At 40.2% G+C, this 16,811-nt stretch overlaps 1 protein-coding gene across 7 annotated transcripts in view; it reads right to left on the reverse strand.

Moving 5' to 3' along the window:
• The window catches only part of LMO7 (LIM domain 7), a 135,638-nt gene that overhangs the window by 12,481 nt on the left and 106,346 nt on the right, over positions 1-16,811 (reverse strand). For 6 of the 7 annotated variants that reach the window (XM_052785956.1, XM_052785955.1, XM_052785952.1 and 3 more), the window contains 8 exons: positions 11,719-11,880; positions 10,162-10,346; positions 9,487-9,547; positions 8,356-8,412; positions 6,208-6,233; positions 5,791-5,895; positions 3,284-3,376; positions 1,539-1,894 (listed from right to left, as the gene is read on the reverse strand). In XM_052785956.1, the coding sequence (XP_052641916.1) occupies positions 1,539-1,894; positions 3,284-3,376; positions 5,791-5,895; positions 6,208-6,233; positions 8,356-8,412; positions 9,487-9,547; positions 10,162-10,346; positions 11,719-11,880 (1,045 nt within the window). The remainder of the gene's footprint in view (positions 1-1,538; positions 1,895-3,283; positions 3,377-5,790; positions 5,896-6,207; positions 6,234-8,355; positions 8,413-9,486; positions 9,548-10,161; positions 10,347-11,718; positions 11,881-16,811) is intronic. The other variant, XM_052785957.1, reaches the window with a different exon arrangement.

Consider the following 16,811-nt stretch of genomic DNA (forward strand, 5'->3'; position numbering starts at 1 on the left):
AAGTTACATCTATATTCTAGAAAATCGTATAGGTGCAGTTTGTAACCCATAGAGAAATACCCACTAACTTCCACAGATAAAGCTCTTCCAGCTGCCTGTCCCCAGCCTCAGTGCTCTTTGCAGCAAGTATCACACCTTCACAGATGTTTATATAACATATCAGCTTTCAAGTCAGATCTTTGGATATCATCATAAAGCAAACATTTAACACCAGACATTTTAAAACCCAGTTTCACTGGACTTACTCTTTTACTACTAAGCAAAAACATCCTTGTTTAGCAAAACACCTCCTTTGAAAGCAACCTCAGCAGCAATGAAATCCCCTGGGACTAAAGCATGTATCAAAGATTTAGTTATGCAGATATTACAGCAGCTTAATAAATTACCGCACAAAGTCCTATTATCTTGCGATTGGGGCAAGCTAATACTGTAAAGATACCCTGGCTCAGCTGCCAAGAAGAACCTGTTCAGTGTTTGCAACAACTGTGCCTCTGCTTTGCTCAGCAGGGATCTCAAGCAGCAGTCATTTACAATGAACTAAAGTAACTCCAGGTCTCACAATCTACCCTGCAAATATATGCAATTTTATAATCACATTTTCTTCTCCTAAGACTTAACTTGATACCATGCATTATTATCAGTCATCTCTTTTTACTTATATAAGAACAGGGGAAAATCCTCAAGAGAAACAGCAAAGCTAGTCATACACAGGGCAGTACGCTAAATGCACAAGATATAAGGAAAAGTTACTGGTTTAATCTGTTTCAGACAAATTAATATCCCATGATGCCTGTAATAGCAGTCTGCAAACTTCCAGGCAAGAACATGAACTTGTAAACTAATAGTTGGGGTTTTTTCTGGGTTTTTGTTCTAGTTTGGTTTCAGGTTTTTTTGGTTTGTTTTTGTTTTAAACCAAGCCGCTGAAGAAGTTAATGAAAGGAACTTTTTCATGCCCTAGAATAAATATATCCACAGTAGGTATTTCTAACAGGCTATGATATCTAAGCCAGTATGTTTTCACTCATATACCACGATACCATGATGATCGACAAAGTAACTCAGTAGTGCAATTAAACTTTATTGTTGCACTGTTGAACTAAAATGAGAGAGGAGTCTGGAAAAATCAGTCACACATTTGTTGTAAAAGAGTTAAGTTGGTATTTCTTCTGAAAGCCCTGTATGTTGAGCCACTGGCTCTCAATTTACAAGCTTATGCAGGGTTCTTACAAAATCTTCACACTAAGTGCTTCAGGTCATCTTTGATTTGGCTCTAATTACTGTATTTACACTTCCTATTTAAAGAACGAGCTGAAGTGGGTAAATAGAACACTTGATTCATGGGGAATGACTTCGTCTTATGCCTGATCCTTCTACCTTTAGAAAGAAAGGCTGTCCTGCGGTATCTTGCACTAACTGATGACAGTACGAATCTTATGTGAATATCCTTATATATTCAGGACGTACACACTCCCATTAGAAATGCATTTGAATTTTTAATGCAGAAGGAAGAGAGAGTACATCCCATCACAAGTGCACACCTTTGGTACTGAGATGTCTCCACTGACACCTCCCTCTGCCTTTCAGCCCACTGCCTCTGCTCCTCCATCTCTGCCCGCTGCCTCTGCTCCTCAGCATATTGCTGTTCTCTCTCAAGCTCCAGCTCTTGGAGTTCCCTTTCTTGCTCAAAACGCAGGGCTGCTTCTTCCTGGATCCTCCGTTCCTCCTGAAGCTTCCTTCTTTCTTCTTCCTCACCCAGCAAGTGTGCCGCCGGCTCGCTTCCTCCATCTCCTTCTGGCTCCTCAAGAGTATTCGCTTCAGGGCTTGCTCTCCAGCTGGACACAGATGGAGCCCGTGCAGGTACAGATGTTGTGTTTAAAGTTAGAACAGTCTGCTCCTGTAGCAAAGAAAAAAAAAAAATCATGTTTTTAGGGAAGGGACCTGGTTTTTAAACAGGTTGCTCACTAAGAAAATTTCATTCATTCTGTGAGGGAAGACTGTGTAAAAAGCATCCCAAACACTTTCGATGCAAGACCCAGGGTGTATTTTGGTTTCATGTTTTGAGTGCCTGCTAGCACATTCTCCTAATGCAAGAGCTTCATTCCACGTAGCAGCCTTCATTCCATGGGCAGCGTGGCCACAACTATGTGAAACATTCTGCTTTCTAAAGTATCACTTACATTTCAAGCCATCCCATCCCCACTTAAATACCCATGGAAAACAAACTCTTCCATGATACTCAGCATTTCTCCCTCCTCTTTTGACTTAGAAACCTGAGACCTACCTAAGAGTGTATAGACAAAGATATACACTGCACGTGTCTATCAAACCAATGAATTTCACATGAATCCTCATGTGGAGGAAACCCCCACCCTCCTCCATTCTCCTATGATTTGAAAGTCAAGCCTCAGACCTACCACTCTATGACTCTTCTCTCAAACATGAGAAAAGGTCTTTCAGTGGTCAAAAGATGTTTTAGTTGCAGAGAACAAATACTGTTTACGGGTCCATCCAAACCTCTAATGACAGAAGAAATATGAAATGGTTTACATTCTTGTACAGCAAAGTCCTCTAAGAGCTCAAAGAGCTTTCTTATTGAAGTCCTAAGCCATAAATTACAGTCTACTTATTCATGACTGTATGAACACAGCTGATCTAGCTAGGATGCCTGAAGCAGCACTCGCATAGCAATAGAGAAGAGATGTCTCAGACACCTCCCACACTCAGGAAAAAAACTGTTCATCTTCCCATAAGCAACAGCCACAAAAGTCAGCACCTACAGAAACTACACACATTCAATGTTTTGAAATACATGATAGCAAGTCTGAAATTGATTTGATATGTACATTTATCAGAGATAGGATGAACCAGTTGCCAGTAACAAGCCAGGCACTTACGAACATGCCTCATAATGAAGTATTGAAGCAGAATTCCAACAAGTAGCATCAGGAAGTAAATATACAGCAAAGGTGACCATTTCGTTCTGGTCACAATAATTAATACATGATGTAACTTTTTCCCAATGTATTTCTGGTGTTAGTTACCTAACCAATCCATAAGGAAAAAAAGTCAAATTCAACAGGTCTCAAAACAATGCCATTTACTCTTTCCTTCACATTTTTGCAACCTCTTTCTACCACGACATAGACAACAATTTATTTTCCAAAATGAGAAGATAAATGACATAGCAAAATAAGTTATTTGCCTGCTTGCATGCATCTACTATAAGTGAAGAAAGCCATCAGGAAACTAAACAGTCAAAGGTGAAGCCATATTCATAGCCTACCTCATCAAAATACTTGGAGCTCTCTTTTTCTGCTTCTTGCTTAGCTCGTAGCCATTCTTCCCTCAGTTTTTCTTGTTCCCGTTTGTATTTCTCCTGTTAGGTTAGATCGAAGTTAAACACGCAAATCAGAAACATGGTATTTTTTATCTGCATTAAAATGTACTACTGGTATTTAATGTGGTTTTTAACAGATCAGTGTGGTAAAAACACGCTTGAGCTCCACTAGGACATTAGGTCCGCCACGAGTGAATGAAATCCTAGCTCAAATACAATCCAAAGGAGTTCTGCAACTGATTTTGGAGAACCTAGGCTTATTACACACTAAGTCTCATAGCAACTGACCTCACATCTGTTATATTCCCTGTCTTACAGTTTAGTTCCCATTTGAACAAAAATCAGCTATCTAAGGTATTTCTTGAAAGACAGAGTGATTATATTTAACTTGGAATTGGGCACATTAATACAGTAAATATAAAGTGATCACTAAGTGAAATATGAGGCAGTAATTTGGTTTGAGCAAGAACTCTTGGTCTTTTGGAATGTTACCTAAACAAAAACCAATTTCTGGACCTCCAAATTTGTCCTATGACTGGATTTGGTATGAAATCAATGTCATGTCTTAAAGCATTACTCAAGGTACACAATAAACGTACAAGGTACACCACTAAACATCTTGGGAAAAGCAAAATATTTAATGATGTCAAAAGTATTCCTTCTAAGACGTTGGAAACAAGCAAAGGAGGACTTCACTTCCTTTCTCTGTTATTTGAAAACTCATTACTAGGATCATGGGGAAGAGAAAGAACACTATTACTCTGGCCAAATTTACTACTTCAGGACTAAAAAAGGAGAAGCAAAGAAAAGAAAAGTGATGGCAGAGGGCTGAGACTGCTCTCAAGAAAGGCGAGCCAAGGTTTACATTCTTTAAAGCCATCTATTCAGGCATCAAATGGAGCACCCAAACCATAACAGAGACCACTAGTATGTTTAGGAAGGCACAGCTCTTTTCTTGCAGAGTTTGTAAGCTAAAAGGAATGACAAAAGATAAACATCCAAAAAGTAACAGAGCTGCTACACTGTACTTTGACATCACAGTTTTCTGCTGAATGCACCAAACTTATTAAAAGGACTTGTGAAGAGTAAATGATGTTCATGGACGTCTCTCCTAGCCAATAGACTTTAGATAATGAACTTTAATTTAATTTGCAGAGATGTGTCTTGTTGAATGTAGTTGAATGGTCTTATGTTTCATTGAGCTGAGGTCTTTACAGAGAGGTGTGCTTGGTTTTTTTGTGCTATCCTAAGATGACAAACATTGCCCCCTCCCTCTGCAACACATCCCTCCATCTCTAGCAACTGGTTATCAAGGTGGTTTTGTGTTAGTAGATTCAAATTCCTGACTCAGAGGTCCTGGGAACCAGGTTGATTCCAACTGATTAGCTGATTGCTAAATGACAGGACGCTAGCAGGCATCTAACCATGGCCCTGGCTGCTTTCTCTTCATCTCTGAATATAAGGCAATATCGCTAATTGAAGGTAAAACTCAGTCTAGAGACAATTTTCTTCTTAAGGGGGAAAAAATAAAACTCATTCAAAAGTGAAGACTACTGCCCCTTAGGTCTTTGATTATCCTTTAAATTCTGTTGCCAGCAAAAGCGTACCAGCCTTGTGATGACTGAGCACTTCTGGCTGTAGTGAATGCTCAGTCTGGGTTTGATTTCATGAACCTCACTAATGCATTGTCCTCTTCTTGCTGAATAATTGCTAGCGTGTGTAACTGTGCAGCCCAGCAAACATATCTGAAAGTCCTCTTAGGCCATCAGTAAGAAGAACTGCAGAAGTCGCATGTTGCTTCTCCTCCTTTACAGTTGCTGCACTATCCTGGTTTCAGCTGGGATAGAGTTAGTTGTCTTCCTAGTAGCTGGTACAGTGCTATGTTTTTAAGCTAGGTATGAGAAGAATGTTGATAACATACTGATGTTTTCAGTTGTTGCCAAGTAACGTTTAGTCTAAAGACAAGGATTTTTCAGCTTCTCAAGCCCAGCCAGCCAGAAAGCTGGGGGGCACAAGAAGTTGGGACAGGACACAGCCAGGGCAGCTGACCCAAAGTGGCCAAAGGGGTATTCCATACCATGTGACGTCATGCCCAGTATATAAACTGGGGGGAGTGGGGGTGGGGGGATCGCCACTCAGGGACTAACTGGGTGTCGATTGGCGGGTGGTGAGCAATCGCACTCTGCGTCATTTGTATATTCTAATCCTTTTATTATTACTGTTGTCATTTTATTAGTGTTATCATTATCATTATTAGTTTCTTCCTTTCTGTTCTATTAAACTGTTCTTATCTCAACCCACGAGTTTTGCTTCTTTTCCCGGTTTTCTCCCCCATCCCACTGGGCAGGGGGGAAGTGAGTGAGCGGCTGCGTGGTGCTTAGTTGCTGGCTGAGGTTAAACCGCAACATGCACCCAAGGGATTGCCAGCCTATGATTATGAAGATTAATTATACCTGCAATAAACGGTCCTGCTCCTTTTGCCATTTTTCCTGTCGTTTTCGCTCTTCCTCTTGATCCCAAACCCGACGACTGGGAGCACTAATGGATGGGACTGGGAGCTAATATAGCACAGAAATGAAATAATATTATCTTCTTCCATGTTATCACCACTCTACATTTTAAAACTTATTTTTTAAATTGAGAAATAAAAGCTATTACAAACACTACAGCTTTACAGTGACAAGGACATAAATTACCCTTTTCTTCAAAGGGATGGAAAGCAACCATTCCATGACACATTAGAAAATCTTAGTCAGTACTCTCAGATTTGATCACAATTTTACAGCAGTATAAAAAGCAATAGAAAGCAGTGGGCTTCTTGAAAAGACCAGGATTATACAACTAATTAGTAGTTTGTAAATAGTACTTACATCAGGCATTGCAGGCTCTGGGCCTCCTGTGAAGTTTGAAAGGCAAAACCAAGAAATCATTAGAACCATATATACTCACTACTGCAAGACTTGTGTAAATGTGGGAAGTCTTAGCTTCAGACTAATTTTTGTTTCCTTAGTAAGCCATGCTTGCATTTTGCCCTACTGAACCTACTTGAGGTCAGAATTCACTAGCTGCTTTCAACTAATGTGCACAATTGTTTAAAAGCTTTACATGCTTACAAGTGGCATCAGCAATTGCTTGAATTAGCAGTACATCTCCCACTATGGCAATACAGAGGTTCTTTGCTACACCTCTCCTATTATTATTGTGAAACCCAACTATTTAGCATGACCAATACCCAGAATGCTGCTCCAGGGTAGAGCAGCTACTCACTTACTGCCCTTGACATGAATTAAGAGCAACAGACATCCACAGCCAACTTCCCTACCACAAAACCATGTATTGCCCCTTTCCAACTGTCCTCCTTTCCTACTCTGAAAAATACACTTGAATGTGGTGGACTTGTCACCATTCACCACCAACCTTATGCTATTTATCATGCTTGGTGTTAGCTTGTGCCAAGATGCTTATTAGAGAGAGGCGTGTATTATGCTAATGTATCGGAAGTCAAGAAAATGTGGAGAAGCACAGTTTTAAGTATAATCCTTTCCTAAGCATCATCACTATTTTTGTTTGTTGCTAGTGTACTTAGCTGTCCAAACTTCAGTTAAAAAAAAAAAAAAAGGCACAAAAGCAACAAGTTGCAACAGTTTTCTGAAGTATGACCACATGAAGTGGAGAAAAGGTCAAATTTAGGATACAAAAGACATCTAATAAGTCACAGACTAGGGTCCAATTTATATATGCACAATTTTGTCTTCATTGTTGGAAGGCAACAGCCACAGTTACAATAGGACAAACAGACTTGATCCCCTGTAATTGCGCCAGAAGAGGCTAATGGGAGGTACAGGCAGCACTTACGTTTGCTCCCCTCTTCTCTCACCCCTGTAAGCTTATACTAGCCTGTACAGATTTAGAAAAAAGAATCTTTCATATCACTGTAAAGCTAGTGTCAAAAGTTTAAAATGAACAAAACTGTACTGAGCTTACACTCTAGAAATCCGCCCTTCTCCTCCCCCTCAAGCACAAGTGAAATACTTCAAGTATTGCTACAAAATTTATTAATATAAAAACCAAACTTCACAGGCAGTCTTTAAAAGAAACCCCCCAAAACCAACAAAACAACCAACAACAAAATACCACCATATTGCAGATACAGTGCAGCAGAAGTATTTAAAAGCAAACAGAACCACAAACACAGATCTATGCTGTGGCACTTCACATATCACTTCTGGAAAAAACAGAAGTCATCACCACTGAAGGCAAAGTCCTGGCCCCCTCTAAAATCACTGGCAAAATTCACACTGAACTTCCAGTGGGCCAGAATTTCACTCTTTCAGGCTACAGCAAAACAGCAAGGCATACATAGTCTGAAGACAGCATTAGACATACAACATTAGTGGAAGTATGTGAGTTGTGACATGCAAACCACCAAAAAGCAACCTACAAAACCAAAATCGAGTGCCTCATTTTTTGCCTTTAAAAGCTAGCATATTCAATTCAAAATTTATATTGGTCTTCTTGGGATCTTGTGACATCATGACATAGTGGAAAGCCAGCAGCTACCTTTTTCCACCAATTTAGATGAAAGCACAGAGCTGCAACTCAAGATAAACTCAAATCCAGAGTTAAGTATTTTATCAACAGCTCTTTGAGAACCGTGCTAAGCCTCTGCTGGAATATTCAACGTTATTCTTGTTTTGTAGGTAGTAGCAAACCTGAACAGAGTGTGCTACCCTTCTTGCTTATACCCAGTGAAAAAAAGTATGAACAACATAGAATAGATTTAAACAGCTATAGAGATAAGAGAACACACAAAGACCCATTACCACAAAGGTAGACCCATGAATTGTAAGAATAACCTGATGACCCTGGGGAAAGAAGGGAAATTAATTATGTTGCTTCATTGTAACTGCAACAAACAATGCTGAAGAGGTATAGTACCCAGCACCAGACTTGTTACGAAGAGTGTACAGCAGGAACAATTTCATGGAAGTACATGAAACGTTAGCTCTTTGGTTTACCTTGTTCAAAAAATTGTGACCGTCTTTTTAAGTTTTTCAAAGAAATAGGTTCAGATGCTATTTGAAAAATACAAAGAATACAAACAAGTCAATGAGGTGCTGTCTTTCTTATTATTTTTTTTTAAATGACTATCACCACTGGATAAGAAACTTTTGTTAGACCTCCAATCTACAGCAACATCACTTCAGAAAAATAAAAAGCCCCTGAAACACAAAGGAAGTCTTAACTTTCATAACAAATACAGTTTTTAGTAGGTTACGTCATATACTGATTAGTATTTCATTTTATCACTAACAATGTCCAACCATAACAACAGACAAGTGTCAAACTTGGACTCAGACTCTCCCTGTCTAATTTAAGCCTCTTCAACTGAGATGCCAAATTGGATTTAGGAGCCTAATCACCATTTAAGGCCATCAGAAAGGCATCTCCAGAGGGCAACTGATCTCTTGGGGGAACTCTTATAAAATTGCCACATGCATTCAGGATAAAATGAAATCCGAAGTTCCCATTTAAGGATTATTGTTCCATTAGGAAGTATACGTACCTGGTTTCTCTCACTGTCATCAAGTAAGGCTATAACTGTTTACAGCATCATAAGTAATTATTATTCATACCATCAATATCATTCTCCAGGAATAAAAGTAAAATAGTAATAGTAAACCAACCACTACCCCCAAAGCCTCAGAACTGAAAAAGGAAAAAAAAAAAAAAAAAAAAAAGAAAAGAAAAGAAAAAAAAAGTTGAATACTCTTTACACTCTTCCTGGACACTGAAATAAATTGATACTCATACTGACTCAGTCTCCACACAGTGCAGTTGCAATTACAATAAATTGCGTGCCTTCTCCTTCTCTTTCACCCCCTACGACACAGTAAATTTACAACCACTAATGCAGAGATGGGGGGGTTTGTTACTGCTTTGTTGTCAGTTCTCCAACTGCCTAGCACATGGTGGAAGCAAACTACACCCAGTTTGGATGCAACTAGATTGCTGTGATACCTATCTAGCTTTCAGTTCATTAAGGTCTTGCTTCGCCCACTGTATAAAGCTTGCAATGATTACAGGTTTAGTGTCTGTGCTTGTTCCAAACCCACACAATTAGCAGATGAAAAGCAACAGTGGTTTACCTCTTTGTTCGTTAGAGCTAAGATCTCCTTGCATTCCATTTATCAGTTTTGTTTCTGTATCCTGAAAAAAAAATACAGGGCTTACATTCATTACTCGTCCCCCCTGACAGGAACTGTGTATCATGAAACACTTCAGAACACTTTCCACAGAAAGATACAAAACTATCTGAAACTTCCTGACTGCAGGCATTTGAGGGGATCAATAACCAGCTGTGAATTGGTGGCGGAAATAAAAACCATTAGTTTGCAAGAAAACGCCAGAAGCTGAGATCTTCCTATTTCAGCTCCTTGGCAGGCAGGGTGTTTTTGAAAGCGCACATACACTTGTCCTTTGGGGCTGCAACTGTCATTTACACTAATACGGGAGGTAAAAGTCTTTTCTACAGAATAAACACTCTATACAGTTTAGTTAAAACATAGTCTGCGCATGTTTTAATACTTATCACTTAGCAGCGTCCACTCACGAATAGAGAGTAGCTAGTCTTTAAAACATCTTATTTACCTTAATATGTACACAGCTACATCTCTGTATTTGCAGTATCCTACATATTCCTTAAGCAAAACAAGTAAAAATAAGATTTCCAGGGTCTTTTCTCCATCCGCCCCCTACCAGGGCATTACATTTTTACTTTCTTCCTCCCTCCAAATCCCATGACCCTTCAAAAACATACTTACAGAACTTCGAAGGCTGCTGGAGAAATCTCTTTCTGTTGATATGGTGGAAACATTTGAAACGTGTTCTCCAGAAGTTGCATCAATCCATTTATTTTCAGATGCACCTATAATGTTGGTAGCCATACTGGTGAGATTGAGGATTTTATGCCTTACATGTGGCAGGGAAGGCTGGTCTTTGCCCCAATCTTTTTGGTGTGTGGAGGATCAAGAAATTAATGTAGACAGTAATGTCAAAGAACAGAACAAGAGTTAGTGAAAACACATTAAAACAACACAAAAAAACCACATAACAGAAGAGGGAGAGACACAAATCAGGTGGAATTTGTGAAGACAGGAAAAAGGGCTTTTATGAGCAGACCGCCTTCCCCACAAATGCAAGTGTTAGTCATAAGCCAGGTAAAAGTTTACTAGAAGTTTTGCTAACATGGACTATAGAAGCTCAACATTACAGAGCAATTAGTATTCATTGGAAACTATTTCATTAGCATTAGTAAGGATTGAGGAAATTCTTCCAGCTTTACTCACAAAAGGTACAGTTTGACTCATACACTGTCCAGGGAAGTGTCATTTTCACTGTGCTCCTCAGGAAACACACAGAGGGCAAAAAAAAGGCAGTCTAAACTAAACTAGCAAAACTGATGAGGTGAAGACAAATCAGTCTTCTCTCAGACTCCATCATTTCTCCCACCAACTCCCTAAAATTTATTCAATGAGCTCTCCACTAATTTTACTCTTTATTTGTGTTAGGCCCTGTATAAGTTGTGATTTGTTTCCTGCCTCTTACCCGCCCCACTATTTTTCCCCCACTTGCCGGCAACTTATTCTACCTAGCTTCCCACTAAAAGAATGTTTTGTCTTTATAATGTGAAAGAAGTCATTAGTCACAGTTCCAACTCTGGAAAATTCTTTCGGGACTTCGAAAGGGTATCCTGACCAAACCCACGGCAACTCTAGAGATACTACAAAGCCTTCAGCCAGGATGGAAACCCTCACTAGCCAGAACAGGTAGTGCCATTCTGGAGAGATTACAGCACCATAATATTTGAGTCAATGGTCAAAATCATAGCACAGAGGTGCTACACACTCACAAGTTCATACACCACCCAAAACACTCCCTGGAAAAAGGAACACAAGAACCTCCTTCCCTAACGAAAAAAGGAGCTGCTGACTGAAGGAGAGAGGCTCTAAAAATTACTTTCCTCTAGACACTAGCCCCTCTTTGTTTTTGTGGCATGGCAGGAAAGAAAACATTATATTCCCTTGTGTGGTGGTTACACACTTTTTTACCTGTGTATCCTCTCAGAAACAGGCCAGAGCACAAGAGAGGTCAGTAGTTCAATGCTTTGTAGACTTGCTTGTCAAGACATTTCTAGTGCACGAGTAGTTAGAAAATAGCCAAGTTGTGTTAAAATGCAACAGACATGCTAGTAAACTACTTCAGCTTAGATACACACTACTACTGTAAGGGTAATAAGGACTCTCAGCTGTCAGGTACAGCAGAGACAAAGCTTATTTGCCTTACAGAGCATACTGTATCTGCCCGACGAAACAACTCACCATTCTTTCCATATCGTCTGACATCCATGACCAGGTTTCCAGTTTCTAGTGCTCTGTTGATGGCTTCTTCCCACTGACTATAGTCCATACATGAAACCTTTGTGCCATTGATAGCAATGATCTCATCATCTACATGCAGCTGACAAAGTGCTGCAGGGCTACCTGCAGAAAGCAGAGGAAAAATAAAATTATATCTCTATTCACAATTACTTTTTACCACAGTTGTGACTGAATGAATTTTTTTTTGGTGGATATTCAGAAAGTCTTTGAAAAATCTACTGCACTGTGAATAGAAGTTCAGTAAACTCATTATCAAAGTAGTGTTTCAATTTGAAACTTAGGAAAATGACAAAGGGCATCAGTCTTTTGGACTTGCAAGCATTCACATTCTGGCTAGCCCATTTAATAAACAGCCTCTGGGCCCACTCCTGCCTCCACTAACTCACCTTTATCATCTCGGATAGTGAGAGAGAACGTGCGCACACCACAGTGTCTGTAGCCAACAATTAGCTGAAATTCAGCCAATGTTTGGGTAATCCTTTTATTTGCCCAAAAAACAGCCTCCGCTTTGTTAATTCTAATAGCAGCTGGCCTTCTCATATTCTTATTTACATTTTCCAGGCTCTACTGACAAGAACATGCTGCTTTATTGCTTTGCTAGAATAGTTTGTTATCTCTGAATTGACTGGTAATTGGACTCAAGATATTGCTGGGTGCTGCCCCGTTAGAATTCTCTGGATTCTACTTATTTTTGTCAGTTAGGAGCAAATTTTATTGCAGCTTGGACTTTGAATTCTACTGATACTTTGCAAGACAGGCTGCACTTTATACTCTTTTTCGTCTACTACTAAACATTGGCAGGTGATCGCACTAGCCTAAGGACTGAGAACATATGGGACCAGTTAATAAACTTTTTTTCTATTTAATTCAGAAAATGGATGAGCTGAGAAACTCAGACTTCCCTAAGTAAGATTTTATGAATTACATTTTAATGGTTCTTCCATTAACAATTACTCCCTTAGCAGAATAGAAAATGGGAAAGCTAAGTGAAAATGTAGTTAAAGACTGCACAATAAACCCCCATGTTAATAAAATAAACCAAATTTGAATTACACAACGGGAGCGTTTTCCAAAGTAGTGAAATCCACACATCTTGTTTAAAATATACCAAGAACAATGCCATATTACAGTATCAGAAACAAATGCAGACAAGCATGGCAGAAGAATTTAGACCTTTGTATGCTTTGTCCTGACCTTCCACTGACTCACTAGTGAAGTGCTGCTAGAAGTCTGGACCATCCACTAAGGATTCAGATAGCTTTTAATATTCCTGGCACCCGAGGAAGTTAAGAAATGAAGAAATGCTATGCTTCCTAATAATGCACCAACCAGTGATCCATCATTGTTTACAAAAAAAATCCAACGCTAACTACTATGCTGGAAGAGCATAGTTCCATGTTCTGTTTTTCTGCATTCTTCTTAAAGTATGGACTAAAAACTCCATTAGCAGCTATCAGTAAAATTTTCAAAACACACCAATTACTTTTAAATGATATTATAGAAGAAAATGTAGGGTTTTCAATTGGAGGAAGAAAACACAGGCAACAGTTAAACTGGAAAAGAGTGCATCTCCGTAGAGCCAAGAAGATGTAAAAAATTAAGAGATTTTCAAATCTATTAACTGAAGGTACTGTTAAGGATACTATTGAAGATACTACCGCTGACGTTACTATTTTCAACAACATCACACAACATTTGGAATTGTGTCTGATTTCAAAATTTAAGATCTTTAGTACCATATAGTTTGACCACACGTAGACAGAAGTTTTATGCTCATGGTATAAGGAATGCTTTAGGCTCAAGGAGAGTCATCAGAAGTGATAATTTCCCTGTTTTCTGTTGTGACAGAACAAGCCCTAGAAACCAAAAAAGGTGGTGTTCATTTTACTCAGATAATTTGACTGGGATGAGACCCAGCTCAGAGGTGAGAACAGTATACCTCGGCTCAGTTATGCTAAGCATATGAAAGGAAAAGTGGGTTACCAACTCAGGTTTTAGGAAAGGAAGGGAATTTAAGATTGCAAGGTTCCTCCTATAAAATCACCAGAAAAACACATCCAGACTATACCCCAACCATACAGATTTGGATGAACAGGAGCAGTCTCTGGATTGCATGCAGAGACCTACCAGAGCCAGGACAACTTACACTGCTCAATTTTTGGCACGTAACTTTGCCAGCTGCTCTTCCTCTACTGCCTTTGCAGTCTGCGAATGGAAGGGCTTCTCAGGAGTGCAAAGCGGAGCTCCTATATTAGGCTTCTACTCTCACTCACCTCCAGAGAAGCCTACAGAGATTAGCTGGCAATTCAGGTGCCAAAAGTTGTATGGTATCAGTTGTTTTTCTCTGTCCAGCTCCTCCAAGACTATAGGGTTTACTGATAATTTCTTTATAGCACTGTAGAGGATTTATTTTACATTATATAAAAACATTTATTTCTGGTTTTTGTTAAGTTTCCCCGAAGGTAAAAGATTTTTCTTTTTTACTAGCTCCCAATGAAAACAAACCCAACCAAATACTCACTCATTTTCCATACGTATTTAGTTATCTCTAACCTATCCCCATCTGTTGTTATTACAACAGATAAATACTAGCTCAGTCACACAAAAAAACTAAACCTTGAAGGAATTGGGTCAAATTTACTTTGTCCTACATGCCTGCAAGCATTTGACCACAGACCTGTGCACTCCTACATCAACACCATCTCAAAAAAATGATTGCAAGTAGGGTGGGTGAAAGGGAAAGGACTGAAACAATAAAGATTATACAGCAGTGGGGAAGCTGGCAGAACAATGTCTAGACTAACAACTTCAAGGCTTTCTCTGTTTACCTAATTTTTAGTGTAAAGGTTGAAAATTCCAGTAAAAAATGAGCATTATCTTCTTTTTTATGTAGTAAATGGGCCTCACTGAAACCTGTGTTACGAGCTTAACTCTAATTAAGCTCTCTGAGAACACTTATAAGAAGTTAATTTTGCTTCCCAAGTAGTTTTATTTATTTTTTTGAAGGAAAAGCATATGCAGGATACAGACTCACTTGTAAGTAGTAAAAAGAGAAATGCAAGTTATCACCTGAAGAAAATCATATCGCTCGTTAGAATGACAAGTATGTCAAGATAGTCAGAGAAAGTCTTCCTGGAAGCTACTTCTGGCCTCACGGAAGAGAAAAAGGTGACTGGGAACAGTTGGTAAGGATTTGTCAAGCCTAAATCACACCTGATCAACCTGGTTGTCTTCAGTGATGACATTACTAAATCTGTGGATGAAGGGAGAGTGGTGGATACCATCCACCTTGTCTTTAATAAGGCTTTTGACATGATCTTCTACAGTATCCTGGTATCAAAGTTGGGATAGTATTGTCTACAGGGCAGAATGACCAGATGGGTGAAAAACTGGCTGGGCTGTCAGGCTCAATGGGTGGTGGTTAATGGTTCATGCTCAGCCTGGAGGTGGGTTACAGGTGGAGCTCCCCAGAGGTGTACCGTGGAACCTGTCCTCTCTAACATGTTCACTAACAACCAGGAAGGGGAGGAGGTGAAACACACCCTCATCAAGTTTGCAAACCACACAAAAAGGGAGCAGGTGGCTGATACGCTGGAGGGCAGGGCTGCCGTTCAGAGCAGGAACCTGACATTCAACACAGGCAAATACAGAGCTCTGCTCCTGGGATGGACTAACCCCAGTGATGCCACAGGCTGGGGGCTGATGGGCTGGAGAGCAGGGCTGGAGGGACCCTGGTGGACTCTCAGCTGAATGTGAGGCAGCAGCAGCCCCTGGCAGTTGCGGGGCTATCAATACCCAGGGCCATATGAATGCCTGCATGACCAGCAGATCAAGGGAAGTGACTATCCCATTCACTCAGCACTTGTTATGCCATATTGACAATACTGCATCCAGCTCCGGTGTCCCGCTGTAAGACAGACATCAATAAACTGGGGCAAGTTCACAGGAGGCCACTGGGATTGTTGGGGCTGGAACACTTGCCCTGTGAGGAACAAGGCTTGTTCAACCTGGAGAAGAGAGGCTGCGGGGGGACCTAACAGCAGTTCTCCCAACTCTAGTACCTACACGGAGGTCAGTAACAAGGGAAAGCCTGCTCTTCATTGAAATCCATGGCAGGAGAACACAGCACAGTGGTTATGAACTGAGACAAAGGATGGTCTGACTGGATATATGGGAAAAATTTTCTCTGTGAGGGTAATTATCCATCGGAGCACACTGCCTAAAGAGACTGTGCAGCCTCCATCCTTGGAGGGTTTCAGACCCACCTACTCTGGCAACCTACTCTGAATTAAGTCTTGACACTTTTTTGAGCAGGGGTTTGCTCTAGGTGGTCTTCCAAGGTCCCTTCAACCTGAAGTATCCTATGACTTATCCTTAAAAAAAGGAAACATGACATTTGCAAGTGCCCAAATGAAAGCACACTTTACTCTTTCAATGGGCTGTCTACCTCTTTCATCCTTTGTTCCTTTAAAGGAAGCTACAGCTATTGAACAAGGATACAACACGAGTCAGTTGTTGAAAAAAGATGTTAAATACATGCTATAAACAAGAATACCAAGATGCAGCCCATGCTCCATTCAATCTTTATACTTTGCACCCCTCCTTGCGAGAATGCTAATAAAGTGTAACCAAGATAACAGCCACAAGGCCTTCATCTTTTCCTAGCCTACAGAGTTGGGGATAGAGCTTACTTGGACCTTTGCGAATGACCAGCAGGAACATTCACTACCCTCAGGTTTCTCATTCACAGCTGGCAGTGCAAAGAGACAGTCCTCTGCCTCTCCAAATAACAAAATTAAACCAGAAACCTAGCAGCAGGGAAAGTAAATGGAAAGTTATTCTTCACACAAAGTGATTATTAATGGTTACAATCTAATTTACTGTGTTCAGTTTTGGGCCCCTCACTACAGGAAAGACATGGAGGTGCTGGAGCGTGTCCAGAGAAGGGCAACCAAGTTGGTGAGGGGCCTGGAGCACAAGTCTTACGAGGAGCAGCTGAGGAACTGGGGTTGTTTAGCCTGGAGAAAAGGAGG

Source organism: Harpia harpyja, chromosome 4 (genome assembly GCF_026419915.1).
Source record: "Harpia harpyja isolate bHarHar1 chromosome 4, bHarHar1 primary haplotype, whole genome shotgun sequence".
NCBI classification, from domain to species: Eukaryota; Metazoa; Chordata; class Aves; order Accipitriformes; family Accipitridae; genus Harpia; species Harpia harpyja.